Source organism: Lissotriton vulgaris, chromosome 5 (genome assembly GCF_964263255.1).
Source record: "Lissotriton vulgaris chromosome 5, aLisVul1.2, whole genome shotgun sequence".
In the NCBI taxonomy this organism is placed as follows: domain Eukaryota; kingdom Metazoa; phylum Chordata; class Amphibia; order Caudata; family Salamandridae; genus Lissotriton; species Lissotriton vulgaris.
In genome coordinates this window covers 1,707,928,425-1,707,948,322 of record NC_141693.1, presented here as the reverse complement: position 1 = coordinate 1,707,948,322, position 19,898 = coordinate 1,707,928,425, and the positions used below count along the sequence as shown (strand labels likewise).

General features: G+C 47.6%; 1 protein-coding gene across 1 annotated transcript in view; it reads right to left on the bottom strand.

Moving 5' to 3' along the window:
• Positions 1-10,581: 10,581 nt before the first annotated feature.
• Positions 10,582-19,898, bottom strand: part of GFAP (glial fibrillary acidic protein) — a 57,380-nt gene continuing 48,063 nt past the window's right edge. The window contains exons 8-9 of the mRNA XM_086923878.1: positions 18,940-19,025; positions 10,582-11,117 (exon numbers count right to left, since the gene is read on the bottom strand). Of these exons, the coding sequence (XP_086780004.1) occupies positions 11,076-11,117; positions 18,940-19,025 (128 nt within the window). The 3' untranslated portion in view covers positions 10,582-11,075. The remainder of the gene's footprint in view (positions 11,118-18,939; positions 19,026-19,898) is intronic.

Genomic DNA, 19,898 nt, shown 5'->3' with positions numbered 1-19,898 from the left:
AACAGTCCGTCTTCCGTGGCTCCGTGAGATGCAGCAGTCTAAGATATCTGGGGCATGTGATTTCTCGAAATTCGGTAGCCAAGAGCGACAAGAATGGGTGCCCTAGGTCGTCATATGTGGATCCCTCCCCCGCCATAGTGAGTGTCAACTTCTCCATCCCGAGCACATCCCGTAATCGGAGGAGCCACCCTACAAAGAAAGGTGCGTTGGGAGTGTGCGCCAATGTGTAAGTATGTTTTGTACTGCTGAGCCCAGTGCAATGGCCATCTGCCTGCCTCTACGGGATCTTAGTGGGTAGATCAGGGAATTAGGAAGACCTAACAGTACGTAAGCCAGGAAGCGCGGGATCTCTGTCTCTAAGTGCTTATCCACCTCATCCAACACCTGAGTCCAATAGGGTTGAATATGTACGCATTACTACAACAGATGCACTAGGTTGCCTACCTGGCCATAGCCACGCCAGCAGGTCACCTCTCGGTTGTGGTCTATCGCATTCAGTCTCTCCGGGTTATAGTACCAGTATGTCACAACTTTCGTGAGTCTCTCCGTGAGTCCCATATGGTACGCCGAGTGCCGGGCCCTATAATATATCCCTTCCCATTCTTTGTGGCTTAGTGTCCTGCCTAGTTCTCTCTCCCACCGCTCCCTGCCAGGATTATGTGTGTGTGCCTGTGTGACCTGTAACATCTTGTAAAGAACAGAGATGAGCTTGGCATCAGACGTGCGGGTGATGAGCCATCTTTCGTATGGGGAAAGGCGTCTATCCGAGCCCGCTCGCACCTGTGGGTGGAGTGCCCAATGCCGCACCTGTAGGTATCTTAGTCTTTCAGTCTCCGGGAGACCATACTCCTGCCTAAATTGGCAGAATGGGATGACCCCCTCGGCTCCATACATGTGGTACAAGAACCGGCAACCAGCATGCCTCCAATGTGCAAAAGCCGCCTTTACTGTGCCAAGGGTGAAATCAGGGTTGTCGACCAACGGGGTGAGGGGAGACGGGAAGGTTGTAAGTTCGTGTTTGATATTGTGGCGTCCCACACCTCAAGGGGAACCCGCGTTATGTGTGAGGCATACAAATTAGGGGGCCCTTTGAGACTTTCACAGGAAAGGGATTTCCTGGAATGGTTTTGCTGCCACTGCCTGGTCTTGAACCAACCAGTGTTTCTCCGATTCCCATCTACTCCACTCGACCAAATATCGCAATTGGGCCGCCTGAAAGTACAACTGGAGATCAGGAATTTCCAGCCCTCCTGCCTCCGGGGGAAGTGTCACCAGCGTTCTTCGCATTCACGGTTTCTGACCATTCCAGATGAACTGGGCCAGATCGGATTGCGTCTGTCGAATCCACCCAACAGGCGGTCGGAGAGGAAGTGTACGGTAGAGGTAGAGGATCTGGGGAAAAACAGTCATTTTGACCGCTGCGATTTTGCCTAACCAGGAAAGAGGGTAGTGCTTCCACTGGCCAATCTGGCAGCAGATTTTGCCGCGTAGTATAGCATAGTTGGTGGTAACCATAGCAGGGAAGGAGGAGGCCAGCTGGATCCCCAAATATGGGATTGTATCCACCGCCCATTGAATAGGAAACAAACTCTGCAGATATTCCCGGGTGGAATGGGACAACGAGAAGTCTAGGGCCAGCGACTTGTCTGAGTTCACTTTGAACCCGGCAACCCGGGCGAAGGCATCTAAATCTGCCAAGCACGCCGGAAGGGCTCTCCTCGGGTTAGTTAGTGAGATTAATACACTAATTTTGTGAATATAGCCGCCAAACCTGATCCCTTCAATCGCCAAGTTCTGTCGTATTTTCTGAGCCAGAGGCTCTATGTACAGGGCAAAGAGAAGGGGTGACAACGGACACCCCTGTCTCGTACCCCTCCCGATAGAAAATTTAGAGGAGGTGTATCCGTTCACTCTAACCGTGACCATAGGGAATTTGTAGCAATTAAAAATAAAGGTACGGAATTTCTCCCCTATCCCCACCCTTTCCAGCACCAGTTCCAAATAGGGCCAGTGAACGCGTCCAAACGCCTTTTCGGCGTCTATGGCCACATCATGTATTCCCCGGGCACCCGAGTAGCTTTCTCTATTAGGTGGAGAATCCGCTTGGTGTTATCCGACGTCTGGGGTTCTGGCCGGGCATATGAGGGCCAGACAAGCAGCAAGAATCCCTGTGTACAGTTTAAGGTCAACATTGAGAAGGGATATTGGGAGATATGCCCCGCATTTAGTTCTATTCTTCCCAGGTTTAGGGATTACTGCTATTGAGGCTCCTAAAAGGTCACTCGGTATCGCTCCCTGTTCAGCAAAGGAATTAAACAGCCGGGTAAGGAGCGGGGCAAGCACAGCACAAAACATTTTGTAGAAAATAGCAAAGAAGTCGCCCGGCCCTGGGGCTTTCGCCAACTAATGGCGAGATATAGCGGCTTTAACCTACTCTGTTTGGATGTTCCTATTAGGAGTTCGGCCTGAGCGGCTGTCAGTGATGGCAGGGAAACTGAGTCCAAAAAGGCACCCCCTTCAAAGCTATCCGACAGGCCCCCAGTGCAGAGAGTAGCATAAAAGTCACGAAATGTTTCCGCTATAGCAGCATCTTCCGATATGCTAGTTCCATCTGATCGGACAATCTCCTTGACCCCTTGTTGTTGACGAACTCTCGCAACATATTGGCCAAGAGGCGCCCGCACCTATCTACCCCAGTATAGTAAGTGTGTCTCCGTCGCAAACCTGCAAACTCTGCCCTGTCTTGGTCAAGCACCGCCAGTTGGTGGTGCATAGTCTTAAGCTGTCGCCACACCCTCGGGCTCCCGTCCTCTGGTGTATCTGCTCCAGTTCACAAACCCATTGCGTGAGCTCATCTCGCTTGCGCTGGCGCTCTCTTTTGTCAGCAGCCGAGACAGCGATAAATTCCCCCCTAACTACGGCTTTCAGCGCTGCCCATTGGGTTGCAAGGGTTTTGTCCGAGTTCGCATTATGAGAAAGGTAGTCAGAGATGGAGCTTTGTATGTGCTTTACTACATCAGCCCTGTGTAAGAGAGTGTCCCTGAGACCCCATACCCTGGAGGGTTGCGATGTGGGTGGGAGGGTGAGAGTGGCAAATACTGAAGCATGGTCCGATAGTGAGGCCACCCCTATCTCGACTGTAGTCGTGAGCGCGCGCATTGGGGCCAAAACCAGCAGATGGTCTAGTCTTGTGTAGATCTTATGTGCATTGGAGTAGTAAGAGTATTCCCTATCTAGGGGTGAAAGCTGCGCCAAAGGTCGTGGAGTTCTAGGTCATTCAAACGCTCGAGCCCCTCTGCAGAGAGCACACCCACCTGGTGAGTGCGCTGACTGGATCTGTCCAAAAGATTATCAAGCACTAGTCGCCCCCCTAAAATGATATTACGGTCCGATAGGGCTGTGGCCTCAGTAAGTGCGGAGTGTAGGAACCTCTCCTGGCCTTCGTTCGGGGCATACAGGGAGCCAAAAGTAAACGTCAGACCGCCCAAGGCGAAGCTGTAGGTCAAAAGTCTCCCCTTAATCTCAGCGCCTTTATGCAGTACCTCCCCTTTAAACCGTGTGCCACCAAAATCACCACCCCAGCCGTTTTAGTAGAGCATGAGGAGAAGAACTGAGTGGGGAACCTGCGAGACCGCAGCCTATGACAGTCTCGCGCCACCAGATGGGTCTCCTGAAGTAAGCATTTATCTGCTTGCATGGTATCCAAACACGACAGTACAGCTCTGCATTTCCCCGGATTATTAAGACCCCTCACATTGAGGGTTAGAACCCTAAGGGTGGTATCAGGCATGCCCAAAATCCGGCGGGGTCAGAATTGAATGTAGGGAGCTATGTGTGGCGTCGCTGGTGCATTTGACCGCTAGGCAGGGAAGGGCTGCACAGACATGTGGAGCTATGCTGGCACTAAAAGAAAGTCGGATGTGGAGCACTGGACATCCCCCCTCCACCCCCCAACAATTCCCAAACTATAAAACATTCTAAGGAAGTAAAAAGAGGCTAAGACACATAGTCCATCAACAATGGTTGATCGGAGAGAGGATATTGGGGTAGATTACCAACAGGAATGGTATCCCCATCCCGCCAATGGCCTGGACCTTAGGAAATCAGACAATCGGTCAAGGATAATGTCCAAAGTCATCCAGGCTGGGTGCCAGGGAAGTCCGCAGAGACGGCTTCCAAAGCTGACCTCCTGCCCTCCATGACCTCTGCGGCTCGGGTTTCCTGAGGGGCCGCCGGCGGCCCTGCTGACGCCATCGGAGTATGGAATCGTCAACTTCCTCCTTGGAATCCTCATCTCCACCTTCCGACTCCAGTAGTTCCACACCCAGCAGCCTGCATGCCTCGGACAGAGAACGCAGCTGGTACAGTTTGTTATCCATGCGAAACACTAGTCTTAATGGATGGCTCCAGCTGTAGGTGATGTTGCGCTGCTGGAGGTGCCTAGTGATAGGCTTGAAGGTTCTCCTCCTCTGCAAGGTGAGGGCGGACAAGTCCTGATAAAGTACTGGAGTATGATCTCGAAACTGCAGGGGGTGCAACTGACGCGCCTTTTGGAGGATAGCCTCTTTGGTGCGAAAGTCTTGGACGCAGACTAGCATGTCTGGTGGCGGGGCCGATGGAGCCCTCGGGGACCCACTCTGTGTGCCCGGTCCACTCGCAGCTCTGTCTCCAGTGGTCTGCCCAGTTTGTGATTGAAAAGTTCTCTGGAGTAGGCGAATATATCCTTCGAGTCTTAGTCAATCTTCATGCCTCTGATGCGGATATTGTGGCGTCAGGACCTGTTTTCCAGTTCCTCGACGTGTGCTTGAAGGTCTACCTGTTGGTCATGATCCTGAGAATCTCTTGTTGCAGAGCGGCTATCTCTGTGTCCCTCCCATCGCTTTTACCTTCCAGATCAGCGACTCTCTCGCCAATGCCGTCCACATCCTGCCTGACCTCTGCCTGACTACTATCACACTACAAGTGTGAAACTTCAGACTATTCCAGGCCCATAAAGCTACAAGAATATCTTGAGCTGCAAGTATTAGTCACTTTTAATGTATATTGAACTAATAAATAACTGTTGGTGAACTCTTGCTTGAGGGTATGAATGCCATCTCTTAGAGCGACAAACATAGATTCGAGGAACACCTTGATGATGGGTTCAGCCCCTTCTTCCTTCCCTGACTTTGGGCCCGAGGACCCAGCCGCTATGTTGGAGGCCATTTGATCAGCTTGCGCCTTGACGAACAAGTCTTTAATGGTCTTGTCCTTCCGATTTCTGGAGGAGGACATAGCACTCTCTGGTTGGGCTCAAGAGAGTCGTAAAGGGCCCCCCCTGTCACTGCGATCGGCTCCCCTGCAACAGCTGGCGACAATTAACGTCCCCCCCGACCGACAGAGGAGGCAATAATCCGGGATGCTCCCAGAGGTGTTATGAGAGGTGTTGCTCTTGCTGACCCCACAACACTCAGGGGTTCTCTGCTTTGCCAGGATTCACGCTAGGTCCCACGGGCCGAAGTCCAGCCACTCTTCCCCATGGTACACCGACACGCCCAACGTGCACAGTCTTTGGCGCTCTCAACTGCATCCGTCCGGTACCACCACCGCAAGTCGCAATGACCCCCTTCGGTAGCCAGTCTCGTCTCTCAAAGCCCAAGCCGGGCGGCTGGGGAAGCCGGTGAGAGGATAATGCTCGGGCCATAGCCAATCGCGCTGCACTCTCCCTTTGCTGCCGCAATGTCGCCGCCAATCTACCCAAGGCTAGGGGTACCGGTCTCCGCGGTTCCCGGGCATTCCTCCAGCCTCGGTGGGTCCCTAAGCTACAGTCAAATCTCCCTCCACCACCATTTACGCCAGCGGCCGCTGCACACACCAGAGGCATCACTCATAGAGGGGCAACCCCACGAAGCAGCACTCCAATCCAACAGACAGTCCCCCGGTGTTGAGCTATAAACGGATAGGGTCCCACTCAGTCAGTCCTCTCGTGGCTGTGGCACGCAGTCCAAGAAGTGGTGGCACACCAGACTCTGCCACCGCCCAGCGTCGCTCAGCCATCCACCGCCCCACTCACCAGTATCTGCAATGGCCCACCGCTAACGGACTCCTCTGCGGTCTCCAGTCACCAACCAGCAATCCAAGCAGCAGGCCCGACCGTGGGTCCACTGCTAACCAGCGCTCCGAGCCTCTCCCACGCCTGCACTCCAACTGGACAGTCTGTATCGCATGGGGGGTACTCGGCCGCTCCTTAGGCATTGCGTATCGGGGCCCTCCAATCACCGGCAACACCACTGGGGGCCACGCTTATGCCTGCGCCGATCCGGGCGCGGCGGGCCTGCCTCAAGATGGCGGCCCCGTTTCACCTACACAGTGCCGCCACTGGACCCCGCCACCAAGGGAGCACCCAGTCTCTGTTGCTCCGGTGCCAATCTACGCTCTCCGCGACTCACCGGTGGCAGCGAGTTGATGTGCAGGCCGTTCCTGCCTGCAGTCAAATCCAACGCTTCGGGCCCTGTACAAAATGGCGGTCCAACTCTATTCCGCCGTGGAGCCACCGTACCCGGCCACACAGGGGGGGTAGCACCAGCTCGCCTCGCCGGGGCCGCCCCAGCGCAGTCCACCTCTCCGTCTACAGATCTGGGGGCACGCCAGCCAGGCAAGGGCGAGGGGCAACGCGGCAGGTCTCTCGCCACTCCGGCGCGGCTCCAGGCCGCACCGATTCCCCACCAGCCGCAGCGATGACCTGCCCGCCGCTCGGGGCCAAATCAATCCTCCAGAAGCCGCTCACTGCCTCCAAACTGCACTCGATGGGCCCCGGACAGATTCTCCACCAAGATAAGGACCGACTGTAGCAATTACGGCCAAAAAGCTGGTGCTAATGCAGGCCGTCGGCGGGAGCTCCGGAGCAGTACGTCTGCTCACTCCGCCATCTTAGCTACGCCCCGACTGTCCATATAGCCATTTTTAACTGTTCTTCAAATCCAGGCAAACTCTGGCGCTGAGGAACATTATGTTTTTTTATTTTCAAAAAGAAAATCCTATTTCAGGTTGTTGTTTTTTTTATTACAAAATTGGTGCAGGGTTGCATCATGCTAATACAACCCTGCACCAAACAGCGATATGCATTGACAGGAATGGCGGTTCCTGACAATGATTTTATAAATGACCGCCAGCTTAGCTGTAATTTATCAATTAGGTGGGAAGTCCCTCCATCAAGGGGACAGAGTAGTTTACTCCATCCCCAAGGCGTAACGGCAGCCCTTCTGCCAATATATTTAAGTCAGGTCCTTAGTCTATTTCTGGTTTTGCCTCTTATTCTGCATTGTTTCTGTTACTGACAACCTTCATGGCAATGACTTTATGCATTTAAAAGAGACTATTGCTGCATTTCCGTAATGTAACTTTTTAAATTTTGTATTAAACTTTCATGTTTTTTTATAAATTCCACTCTAGAATTCACTTATTGAATCAATCCTTTCGTAAAATGACTATTTTGAGAAGCTGTTTTGAAGCTTGTCTCTGGGGCACAGTGTCTTGGGATTGAAGGTTAACCCCACACCTGATCCACCCAAATGCAGAGTGCACAATTGAGATGCTGTTTATTTTCTACGGCCCCTGCGCCCCCGCTGCAGCTCTTCCTCACTGGCCACCAGATCTACCCCCACTATTCTGGGACTCAAAAGAATGAATCACCCTCAACCCCAAAGAGGAGGCCAGGATCTTGTAAAGTAAAATGTTGTCCCCACAATACCTGGAGCTGACGTGGCAGCCTTGCAAGCTTTACCATATGAGATAACAACCCAAGGACAAATCCCATTATTGAAATTGAACATTGAGAGAAAATTTAGCCAGAAAGCCACTTTGTCCCAAATTATACTGGGTCTGTCCACACACAGAGAAAATGTAAGAAACCTTATAGAGTATGTGAACCCATCTCTGTCCTCCGTCTTTAATGGGTGAGGTAAGATATCAGTGAGTGAAGTTACACCAGTGATTGGCCCAGATCACTCTACACCAACCAACTGTTGTCTCAGAAACATTGAAATGCACAAGCAAACTGGAGGTGGGGAAGTCACCCAGAGTCATCCACATGCCCAGCTGACCTGATCACCGCTGTTGTGTTGGAAACCTTTTAATGGAATAGTGGAACAAACCCTGAACCCTGATGGATCAGAGGGAAAAATCATCAGAGTTGTGTTACAATAAAAAAAAAAACTCCCCACCGTGATACAATGAAACATAACTCCCTATTAGTTTATATAGTGCCTAATAGGAATCACATGCCAGAAGTGCAAGACAGAATGCCAAAGGGGATGATGGACGGAGCGTTTGAGCAAATCAAACACTCACCCCCAGGCAACTGATCTGGGTTTAATCCATCACCATTTTTTAGCTCACTCCACCACCCCAGTTCAGACATGGCCATATGCAAATCAGTCTGACCCTGTGCCTCATGGGAACAGTCCAGCCCGAACTACCAAGCCATGTCTTCCCTGGACCGGAAACAAGCATCCTGGGACCAGTTTCCGATTCATAATCCTCATCAGCCAGGCTATCTTGGATCCAGTGGTAGAGTGAGCAAGGGACCCACGTCTGGGCATACCCTGCCAATTTAGGGCGAACAAAGCAATACCAAAGGGGATGATAGACGGAGCGTTTGAGCAAATCAAACACTTACCCCCAGTCAAATGATCCCACGAAACATCTTACCAGTATCTACTATTGCCACTGGTCCCACCACATTCCCACGAAACATGTTACCAGTATCTACTATTGCCACTGGTCCCACCATACCCACAAAACTTCTTATCAGTATCTACTATTGCCACTGGTCCCACCACATTCCAACGAAACATGTTACCAGTATCTACTATTGCCACTGGTCCCAACACATTCCCACGAAACATCTTATCAGTATCTACTATTACCACTGGTCCAACCACATTCCCACGAAACATCTTACCAGAATCTACTATTGCCACTGGTCCCACCATATTCCGACGAAACATTTTACCAGTAGCTTCTAATACCACTGGTCCCACCACATTCCCACAAAACATCCTACCAGTAGCTACTACTGCTATTGGTCCCACCAACACGAACACCAAAGAAAAGACTACAGAACTGATGCCCAAATGGCCACCATAAGGGATTAGGTAGCAAAATAAGTACTCAGTATGTTGAAAGTGATGTTTTCTGAGCAAGCAATCAATGTGCCAAAACAGAATATCGGACGCCATTTGTGAATACAGAGACTATCACTAGGGGTTGATAAAGAGCAGATGCCATGTGGATGGGTATGAGTTTCATACCAAGATATCCTTTAATGCACCTGGAACAATCACTCATTAGGCAATTCCAGACATGGTAAAGGTACCAGAATATCGAGTTTGAAATATGCTACAAAAATAAAATATCCCACGCAGACACCAAAATACTATGAAGGTAAGTATATAGAGATCAGTATAGATTCAGTATACTTAACTCTACATATATTCACCATGACAATATATATATATATATATATATATATATATATATATATATATATATATATATATATATATATATATATATATATATATATATATATATCTTCGGGATACACAGCTGTGGTGTGAAGAATAGCAAATCTAGACTTCCATATATCTACTTACCCTCACAATATTTTGGTAGTGGATACTTTTGTGACATCACGTTTAAAACTTGATACTCTTACATGCAACACCGACCACCACACCAAGTGTAAACTGGGCGCAGGTCAGAGCTAGCTGCATTGGCGTCAAATAAAGTAAATTGTTGCTCCCAACATTCTCGTGTTTATTAACTCTCCTTGCTTTAGGCACCCATCATGTTATACATTAGGTTCCTGGATAGACCTGAGCAGGATACCTGCAGGTTCTTGTTTGCTTTATATGAAATTATTTTCAAGAAGAGAGAGAAAAAGAAGCCTTGTTTAGGCCTTGATTACAGGTTGTGCAGAGGGGAATTTCTGGGTGGTATTCCACTCTGCATAATTATCAGTGGCTCGGTGTTCACACACCCGGATTTCCCTGGTGCAGACCCACCCTAAAGGCAAGAGGGGGCATGTAATGCTCCACCCTTCCAGACGACCTCTTTCACTTGGGCTCTATCTCCCTTGTGGACGTTTACATTTTTGCACGAAGGTTATATGGAAAGGATCTTTAATTTCATGACTCCCGGATGAGACAACCTTGGTGGCTTGTGTGGCTGCAGAGAGGGAAGTGTACAAAGTTCCACAAAGATTCCTGGCAAGGGCTGGAAATGGAAATGTAGAGATTATTAGTGAAAAACTATGTGATTTGGAAGCACTGAGGAAGGTTTTTTGTAGTCCTATTCGAAGTTTCCCCTTGTACCATCTTCGCCATCCCTGAAGAGACATTCATGATAGGGGTAGCATATGCAACCTCCCTCCTGTGTCCTAGCCAGATGGTATGTATTGAGGTGTTAATGCAATTATGGCAATCTGTGACCATGGTGAGGAAGTAAGGCTGAGCAATGTCTATATCTCCATGTTTGGAGATGTAGCACCATCAATTAAGGACTTCAACAAGCAAAATTATGAAACAAAGAAAAAAGATGAAAGAGCAATGAGTTTATTCACAATTGTTGCAGATTAAACCATTCCAAATTTTCTGTGTCAAAACATAACCAGCTCATTCTATTGTATTTCTCTTTCCTTGCTGAATACCTAGGATTAGTTATAGGGTGAGAGAGGAGGAGATGTGACCTTGGCCACTGCGAATTCACCAGGTGCAGCGTGACCGGCCAGTCACTCACACTAAATCTAGCCTTTCAGAGTTAGTCTCATTAGAAGCCATTGGTTAGTTAAGAAATAGCCCTCATTCTTTTGGCTCTTCAGCAGTCACCGTCATGGCCGAGGCATCAAATGTCGGCTTCTGCAAGTCACGCCCATAGCATGGTCTTGATGTTTGCTTGTTGTGTCGCGTTTTCCGCTGGAGAAAATGGACCTGCATTTCAGAGCGTAACCTCCCTCGAGGAGTGTCCCCTGGACCTAAGACTGCTATAGTTCTACAGCTACTAGATTCTGCTTCCACCTTTCTGCGGCTTGAGTCCTACTCCACGTCTTTCTGCTCCTGTGTCGACTCCTTGATGATCTGCAGAAGGCCAGAGAAACAAAGGCAGTGAGATGACCATAACTTTCAACAACAAGTAACCAATGTGACTTGTTAGTTTTCGCTGCATTGTGACTTTACACCACAGGCGACAAGGCTTTTCATTACTTTAGTAGAGTGCATCCTTTACATTGAAGAGTGCATGAATATCACTGTCTATACCTGTGTCTGCGTGGCACATGGACCATAGACATATACAATTCTGAATAGCTGAATTGATGGGATGGGCTTAGAGGCACGGCTAATGTTAGATGGCCAAGAGGCTACCTATATGTACGTGCATGTGATTAGCTACAGTGAAGCAGAGCCCTTGTGAGGGGAGCGGTGCTGGGAGTGTTCTTTCCTGGCTATTGTGACATGGTCTTAGAGCATGGAAAGTGACCAGGTGAGTCTCTAGGATGAGAAGTAAGGCTTCGATGAGCAAACATGGGCTGCAGGGCGTTCTCCTGGCGCCCACAGTCCCATGCAATTCAATGTCCATAGTGTGCATCCTCGCGGGATACCTCTGCAGAGCACAGCAAGGCCAGGGATACACTTTCCTTCATCTAATAGATGTCACATATTGAAAGAGAAAACGTTTCACTTTGGTACCAGCAAACGTCAGTATTTCTATTTAAAAAAAGGTAGAAAATCAAGCAACAAGCATTGCCTCTTCTAAGTTACCCTAGCACGTATATGAGTCGACATTCAAAAAGACAAACGATTTGTTGGCTCTGAGTTATTCCTATGCGGTGTCTAGTCAAACGTGTTATTATCATGTACAGACATTTCGTAGTCGCATGCTTTGTGTGGAGTTGGTCTGTTGCTTTTCTACTTAAATATCATTTGTTAAAAAAGACTTGGCTTGGCTTGGTCACTATCGATGGTCTCTGCTTCAGAAGTCAAAGTCTTCAGGATATGCTGTAAAATACTCCGTACAAATGCAGGATTATTTCTACTAAACGCTGGCCTATTTAGCAGTTTCTCTGAGCTGCTACCTTTGGGCCTTTCTGGAGTCCATGGGCCTGAGTCTCCTGACAAGCTTCTGCCAAGCAGGTCAGGCACTTCTATCGGACAAGCTCTTCTCAGACCCTCAGCACCAAGACTTCTTGGAGAAACTCCTTACTTCCGACAGAAGTCAGGGAACAATCAATACGAGATGAAGATAAAAGGGGTAGAGGCAGAGGTTCTCAAATGTACTGAAGATAACTCTTGCTACTACTAGGAAGGTAGTCTGGAACTCTACTGTGCAGCAAGCAGGACAATACTAATTTTCATTGTCAGTTACCACGTGCGTTCTTTTCTCACTGAGGTTGCAACCGGATAATTTAGAAGGTAAACCAGTTAACTATTGGTGATGAGGCGTTAGTCAATTAGAATAAATTTGACAGGCTTCCATCTCCCAGTTTTTCAGCCAAGTGATTCACTTCTTTTGATGGAGAAATGTTGTGCAGTAACAAAGTTATTCCAAAAAGCACACAAGATGGCAACCTCATTCCTCATCTGCGTGAAGCTCTCTACTGCCTTGGACTCTATCCATGATTATCCTATATCAACAGCCTGCACTGGAGCAGTGAATGATAAATGAGTGGCCCCTGATGCTCATGTATTATTCCTTTATTTAGTTTTGTTGGGTGTCTCGGTCCCACCCACAACCATGGACACTGTTCGCTAAGTAATCAATATTGTGTGTTAAGTTGTTAATATTGTGTATGGAATCCCAGATGGACTTAAGCAAGAGGTAGATGGGTTGAGCCTTACCTCTCTAGGAAGGACCTTTAGGAACCACCCAGGGGTAAGAGCAAGAAGGGTCAAAAATAGAAATTGGACGTTCACATCGAGAGTCGGGCCAAAGTTAGCCCCACTGGATTTGGGGTCTGAAGTTCATCTGCATCTGTTCTTGGCATAGAGGGCTGCAGAGTGGTACATTATGAATAGATCGCCATCTGGTGTTGGGCTCGGATGATTGCACTTTGTTTTTCTCTTGGAGAGTCTTTTGTCTCTTGGTGACTCCTCCCTTGGTTGGTAGTGCGCATGGGCATCGGCTCCATCCTTAGATTGTTTTGCCATAGTAGGGTTAGATGGAGTAGTATAGTAGAATACAGATAAGAGTGCCCATGTAAGTGTATCTAAATAAGATAATGTTGGAACAGACACAGGTTTCCGGGGAGGCTGGGAGGGCATGTACCACTCTGCAGCACTCTATGCCAAGAACAGATGCATACTGGTAAGTAGCATATTCCGTTCGAGGCATATGGGCTGCAGATGGTACATTATGAATAGACTATACAGCAGTTCTCTCCCTAGCGGTGGTCGCCCGTGTCTGTTGCAACTGTCTGAAACAATGTTTTTAATACTGCTTGTCCCACTCTAGCTTGTTGTGTTGCGTGCACATCTACACAGTAGTGTTTTGTGAAGGTGTGCGGTGTAACCCAGGTAGCCGCTTTGCATATGTCATCTAGTGGAATGTTTCCCAGAAATGCCATAGATGCTCCTAGTTTACGTGTAGAGTGAGCTCTAGGAGGAACAGTTAATGTTCTCTTTGCCTTTAAGTAGCATATTTGAATGCATTTTACAATCCATCTGGCAATGCCCGCTTTGGAGATGGGATTGCCTTTATGTGTGGGAGAAAACGCAACAAATAGCTGTTTTGTCTTTCTGAAAGTTTGTGTTCTTTCTATATAGTACAATATGGCCCTTCTAACATCCAGTGTATGTAGGGCTCTTTCAGCTACTGTTTGTGGTTTTGGAAAGAAAACCGGTAATTCCACTGACTGATTGATGTGGAATGCTGAAATAACCTTCGGTAAGAATTTTGGGTTTGTTCTAAGAACCACTTTATTTTGGTGTAGCTGCATAAATGGTTCTTGAATCGTAAAAGCCTGCAGTTCACTTACTCTTCTAAGTGACGTGATAGCTATGAGGAAGGCTACCTTCCATGTGAGGAATTGTATTTCACACCTATGCATAGGTTCAAATGGTGGCCCCATTAGTCTGGTAAGCACTATGTTGAGATTCCAGACTGGGGAAGGTGGTCTTCTTGGTGGAATGACTCTTTTGAGTCCTTCCATGAAAGCTTTAATTGCTGGTACTTTAAACAGTGACAGATGTTGCCTGTTTTGTAGGTACGCCGCTATGGCTGCGAGATGAACTCTGATAGAGGTATATGCTAGGTTACATTGCTGTAAGTGTAATAAATAGCAAATGATTTGTTTAGTGGATGCGTCCAGAGGGTTGATGTGCTTACTGTTACAGTGTATAGCAAACCTCTTCCATTTTGCTGCATAGCATGCTCTGGTGGTAGGACGTCTTGCTTGTTTAATGATTTCCATGCATTCTGGTGGTAAATCTAAATACCCAAACTCTATGACCTCAGGAGCCAGATCGCTAGGTTCAGTTGTTTGGGATCTGGGTGCATTATTTCTCCATGGTTCTGTGTAAGATGCATGGGTAAAAACCTTAGCTTTTGATGTGGTACTTGTGAGAGTTGTAGCAGCGTGGTGAACCACGGCTGTCTTGCCCACGTGGGTGCCACTAGTATCATTGTCATTGAGTGTTGCTGCAGTTTCCGAACCAGTAATGGAATTAGTGGTAGAGGAGGGAACGCATAAGCAAATCTGTTGAACCAATTTATCCACAGTGCATTGCCCTGGGACCTTTGGTGTGGGTACCTGGATGCGAATTCTTTGCATTTTGCGTTCTGATGATTGGCAAACAAATCTATCTCTGGTTGCCCCCATTTTTGGAAGAATGGCTGTAGTATTTGGTCGTGCAGCTCCCATTCGTGTACTTGTTCTGACTGTCTGCTTAGGATGTCTGCTATTTGATTTTGAACTCCTGGTAGGTGTTCCGCTAACAGGTAGATCTTTTGAGGAATGGCCCATCTCCATATGTCCTGTGCTAGTCTGGACAGCTGGAGAGAGTGTGTCCCCCCCTGTTTTTGAATATAACACATTGCAGTCATGTTGTCTGTTCTGATCAGGACTGCTTTGCCTGTTATTTGCATTTGGAAAGCTTTTAGTGCTAGAAATATTGCTAATAGTTCTAGGTAGTTGATGTGCAGTTTCTTTTGCTGCACACTCCACTTCCCCTGTACTGTGTATCTGTCCATATGCGCTCCCCATCCGGAGAGCGATGCGTCCGCTGTTATTATTACTTGTGGAATTGGCTCTAGGAACGACCGTCCCTTGGAAATGTTTTCTGTGTTCCACCACTTCAGAGAGCGATACGTCCGGTCGTTTACCAACACCAGATCTGTAATCTGACCTTGAGCCTGATTCCACTGTGTCGCTAGACACTCTTGTAGTGGGCGCATTTGTAGTCTGGCATGTGGTATTAGCAGTATGCAGGAGGACATCATGCCTAATAGTTGCATAAACACTCGTGCTGGTAGTGAGTGTTGTGGTTGAAATCTTTGTATTAACCCGACCATTGTCTGTACTCTGATTGGGTTGGGGTATGCTATTGCCTTTTCTGTGTCTACTGTAGCCCCCAGGTATTGCTGAATCTGGTTTGGTTGCAGGTGTGATTTTTTGTAGTTCACTGTGAACCCTAGGTGGTGCAGCAATTGAATTGTCTTCTGTGTGTTGTGAAGACATTCTTCCTTTGACTTGGCCTTTATTAGCCAATCGTCCAAGTATGGGAAGACATGTATTTGTTGTCTTCTTAGGTGTGCTGCCACCACAGCTAGGCATTTTGTGAAAACTCTCGGTGCTGTTGTGACACCGAACGGAAGGACCTTGAACTGATAGTGTTGTCCTTCTAACACAAATCTTAGGTATTTTCTGTGGGCTTTGTGAATTGGGATATGAAAGTAAGCGTCTTTTAGATCCAGTGTACAAAGAAAGTCCCCTTTCTTCAGTAAAGGAAGTACTTGTTGGAGCGTGACCATGTGGAAGTGCTCCGAATTTATGTAAGCATTGAGAGGTCTGAGGTCTAATATTGGTCTTAGGGACCCGTCCTTTTTGGGGATCAGGAAGTATAGAGAGTATACTCCTGTTCCTTGTTGATCTTTTGGGACCTTCTCTATTGCATGCTTTTGTAGAAGTGCTAGTACTTCTTCTCTTAACAATGTCAGATGATCTTGACTCATTGGACGCTGTTTGGGGGGATGTTTGGTGGGGTAGCTGTGAGTTCTAGGCAATAACCATGTTGGATAATTTGTCTCACCCACTTGTCTGACGTGATGTCTTCCCAGACAGGTAGGAACTGTGATAGACGTCCCCCGACCGGTGTTATGTGGTCTGGGGGGAGGTCTATGAAGTCACTGTTTTGGTGTTGAGGCGTTGCGGTTGTTATTATTTCCGCGGCCTCTTCCCTTATTGTTGTTACCTCTGTAACTGCCTCTTGAATTACCTCTGGGTGATGTTGGTGTGAAAGATGTGGATTGCTGATTCGTTCCTGTGTTCTTTGAGCCCCCTCTATAGGTGGATCTACGAAAGGAACCTCTGTGTGTTGGCTGTTGCAATGATCCCATTGACTTAGCCGTTTCCGTATCTTTCTTCATTTTTTCTAATGTCTCGTCTGTGCTTGAACCAAACAATGTCTTCTGATCAAATGGTTTGTTCAGTAGGGCTGTTTGTACTTCTTGTTTGAATCCTGAGATTCTAAGCCATGCGTGCCTTCTTAGCATGACACTAGTGTTAATCGACCTTGCTGCAGTTTCTGCTGCGTCTAATGCACACTTAATGGAAGTATTGGTTATTATTTTACCTTCCTGTATTAATTGGTCTGCCTTCTTCTGATGTTCTTTTGGGAGATGTGTGAGAAGTTTTTCTAACTCATCGTAATGTGCCCTGTCGTAACGTGCGAGTAGTGCTTGTGTATTGGCTATACGCCAGCTATTCGCTGCCTGTGATGCTACTCTTTTGCCTGATGCATCTATTAACTTCGACTCTTTATCTGGTGGAGGAGCCTCTCCTGTAGATAATGAGTTTGCTCTTTTACGAGCGTTTGAGACCACCAGCGAGTCTAGAGGTACATGCCCTCTAATAAATATTGGGTCCTTTGGAGCCGCTTTGTATTTTTTATCGATTCTTGGGTTTAACACCCTGGCTCTCACTGGGTTTTCGAATATTTCCTCTGTGTGAGTAAGAAGACCCTTCAACATAGGAAGAGTACCTAATGTTCTCTGTGCATTAGGTAGAGTCTCTAACAAGAAATCCTCTATTTGAGGTTCTGTATGCATATCTAGTTTGTGATATTTTGCTGCCCTATTAATGAGCTGCACAAAACCTGTGTTATCATCAGGTGGTGAAGGCTTTGAGGGATATAGCTCTGGGTCGTTGTCCTCATCTGACCCTACATCATAATTTTCCCATGGATCCTCCTCATCTGGGATAGTTTTGTCATCCCCTTGAGGTTCTCCCTCCCCTAGATCACTGTCTACATCTGACTGAGGTGTAGCTGGTCTTGGTGTGGAAGGTGTAGGAATATTTGACCTATTGTGAGGAATAGGAGAAGAGGGTGTTACTCTAGGACGAGGAGAAGCAGGAGGAGTTATATTCGTCCCCATTGTTCTCTTTTTTGAAGGAAGAGGTTTATCTTCTGACTGTTCACTCTTTCTCTTCTTCGTGACCACTTTCCCAGTTTGTGGATCAATAAACAAGATCTTTTGTTTGGGATCTGTCTGTTGCTCCTGAATCGGTACCGAGGGTCCTGGTTCCGAGAGGTGCTTTTGTTTTCGATCGTCAGATCTTGTTGTTTTCGACACCGAATGTCTGCTCGATTCCGACTTTCTTGGTATCGAGTGTCTCTTGGGCGATAAGTCATATTTATGTTTCGACATGGAATGTTTCGATACCGAGCTCTCCTTTGTATGTAGCCTCGGTGCCGAAGTCGATGTCGCCCTTTTCTCGGATCCGACATGGTGGGAGTCCGAGTGTTTCGGTTTCAGTTTCGGTTTCGTTGCCGGGCCCGAGGGCGGGGCGTCGGAAACTTTTTTCAGCGGTTTGACCGGGCCCGAGGGCGGGGTCGTTACCGCACGGGGTCGGTTTTTCGGTAAGGGGACGTCGTCACTCACGGTTTGTTGCTCGATGAGTTCTTCAACCTCCGACTGGTCCCCTTCCGACCCCGACTGGTCCTCTTCTTCCTCGATTTGTTCGTCTCCGAACAGCTCCGGGATAGCTTCCGCCTGCATTCTGGAAACCTCGTGTCTTCGAGCTCGACGATTTCTAATCGTTAGCTTGGAGGAGAATGCTGCGCAGGCTTCGCAGTCCCTGGATTCGTGTTCAGGCGATAGACAGAGGTTGCACACCTCGTGTAGGTCCTTGTGTGGGAACTTAGCACCACACGTTGGACATTTTTTGAATGGAGTCCTTTCCATGGACTCCGGGCTTGACTGCGTCGAGAAAGGCCTCCTGTTCTTCGACGTAGATCCAAGTTTTTCTCTCTATTTTGAATTTGTAACGCGTCGGAATGGAAATGAACGCGTTCGAATAACAATACCGTCGAATTGGAAAGGGAATACGCGCCGAAAATCACTTTCTTCTGAAGTTGATCTGGAGCGTCTCGATCTTCATCCGAACCCGATGGCGGAAAAAAACAATCTAAGGATGGAGCCGATGCCCATGCGCACTACCAACCAAGGGAGGAGTCACCAAGAGACAAAAGACTCTCCAAGAGAAAAACAAAGTGCAATCATCCGAGCCCAACACCAGATGGCGATCTATTCATAATGTACCATCTGCAGCCCATATGCCTCGAACATAGGGGTTACCTCATGTACCTCTCATGTTCTAAACTCCCCAACTATTCAAACTCCACTAGAAATACTGAACATCATGAATTTCTGATTCCTTGTGGAGAGGGCGTAGTCAACACGTACCTCTCCATCTCTAGTCTCCACGGTCCTGACAACGATAGTTCTCTTCCTCTGAGTTTCTATTGGTAACTTGCTGTCCAAACTGGTCTCTGGAGGGAAAGAAACACAAAGATCATGGGTTTCTGGTTTACTCAGACAACAAGGGTAACACATTGTGACTATCACAAATAAGTGATTATATATTTGCTAAGATCAAGGAACACATTGAAGGCCTTCTTTTTTATTTAAGTTACACACAGAGAGGTCAAAGTCTGGCAGGAACAGCTGCAATACTCTTAATCGCTAAACATGTTCCACAGCCGACAACAGATTCCCAAATTATTTTAGGAAAAGTCTTGCTGTTCTCTTCAGATGGCAAAGATGTCATGCTAAAGACCCCTCGAAAAGTCACTTACGCAGACTATACCCTGCTGGTAACACTCTGCCACCTGTTTGGTTTCTGAATAACTCATCAAATCACTGAGAAGCACCTTACAAGAATAAGAACCAAGAGGCATATTACCAAGGGGGGCGATAGGCAATTATCGCTGATTTAAGCGGCGCTAATTCTATCGCCCTATTAGCAAGCTGTCGCTAACTGATGTTAGAGACAGCTTTTAGGCGATAGCGAGTGGTTTGGGACCCGCTTTGCATGTCAGCGATGTTTATCGCTAATGACATGCAAAGTGGGCGTACCCAACCAGTTAGCGACTGAAAGCAGTCACTAACGTCGCTATCGCTTATTAGCAAGGTAGGCGTAGCGTTAGAAATATTCACGCTAAGCGAGAATATCTCCAAATACTAACACCTGCCCAAACCATTTCTTAGCCATGTTATCCTATGGGAGGTGGATAATATGGCTAAGACCATTTTGTCGCTAATGCGTGAAAATCTCTGTATTCTCAGCGATATTCACGCATTTCGCTGCTATCGCAGGATATTTTAGCACAATGGAGAAAAACGATGCTAATAGCATGTTTTCT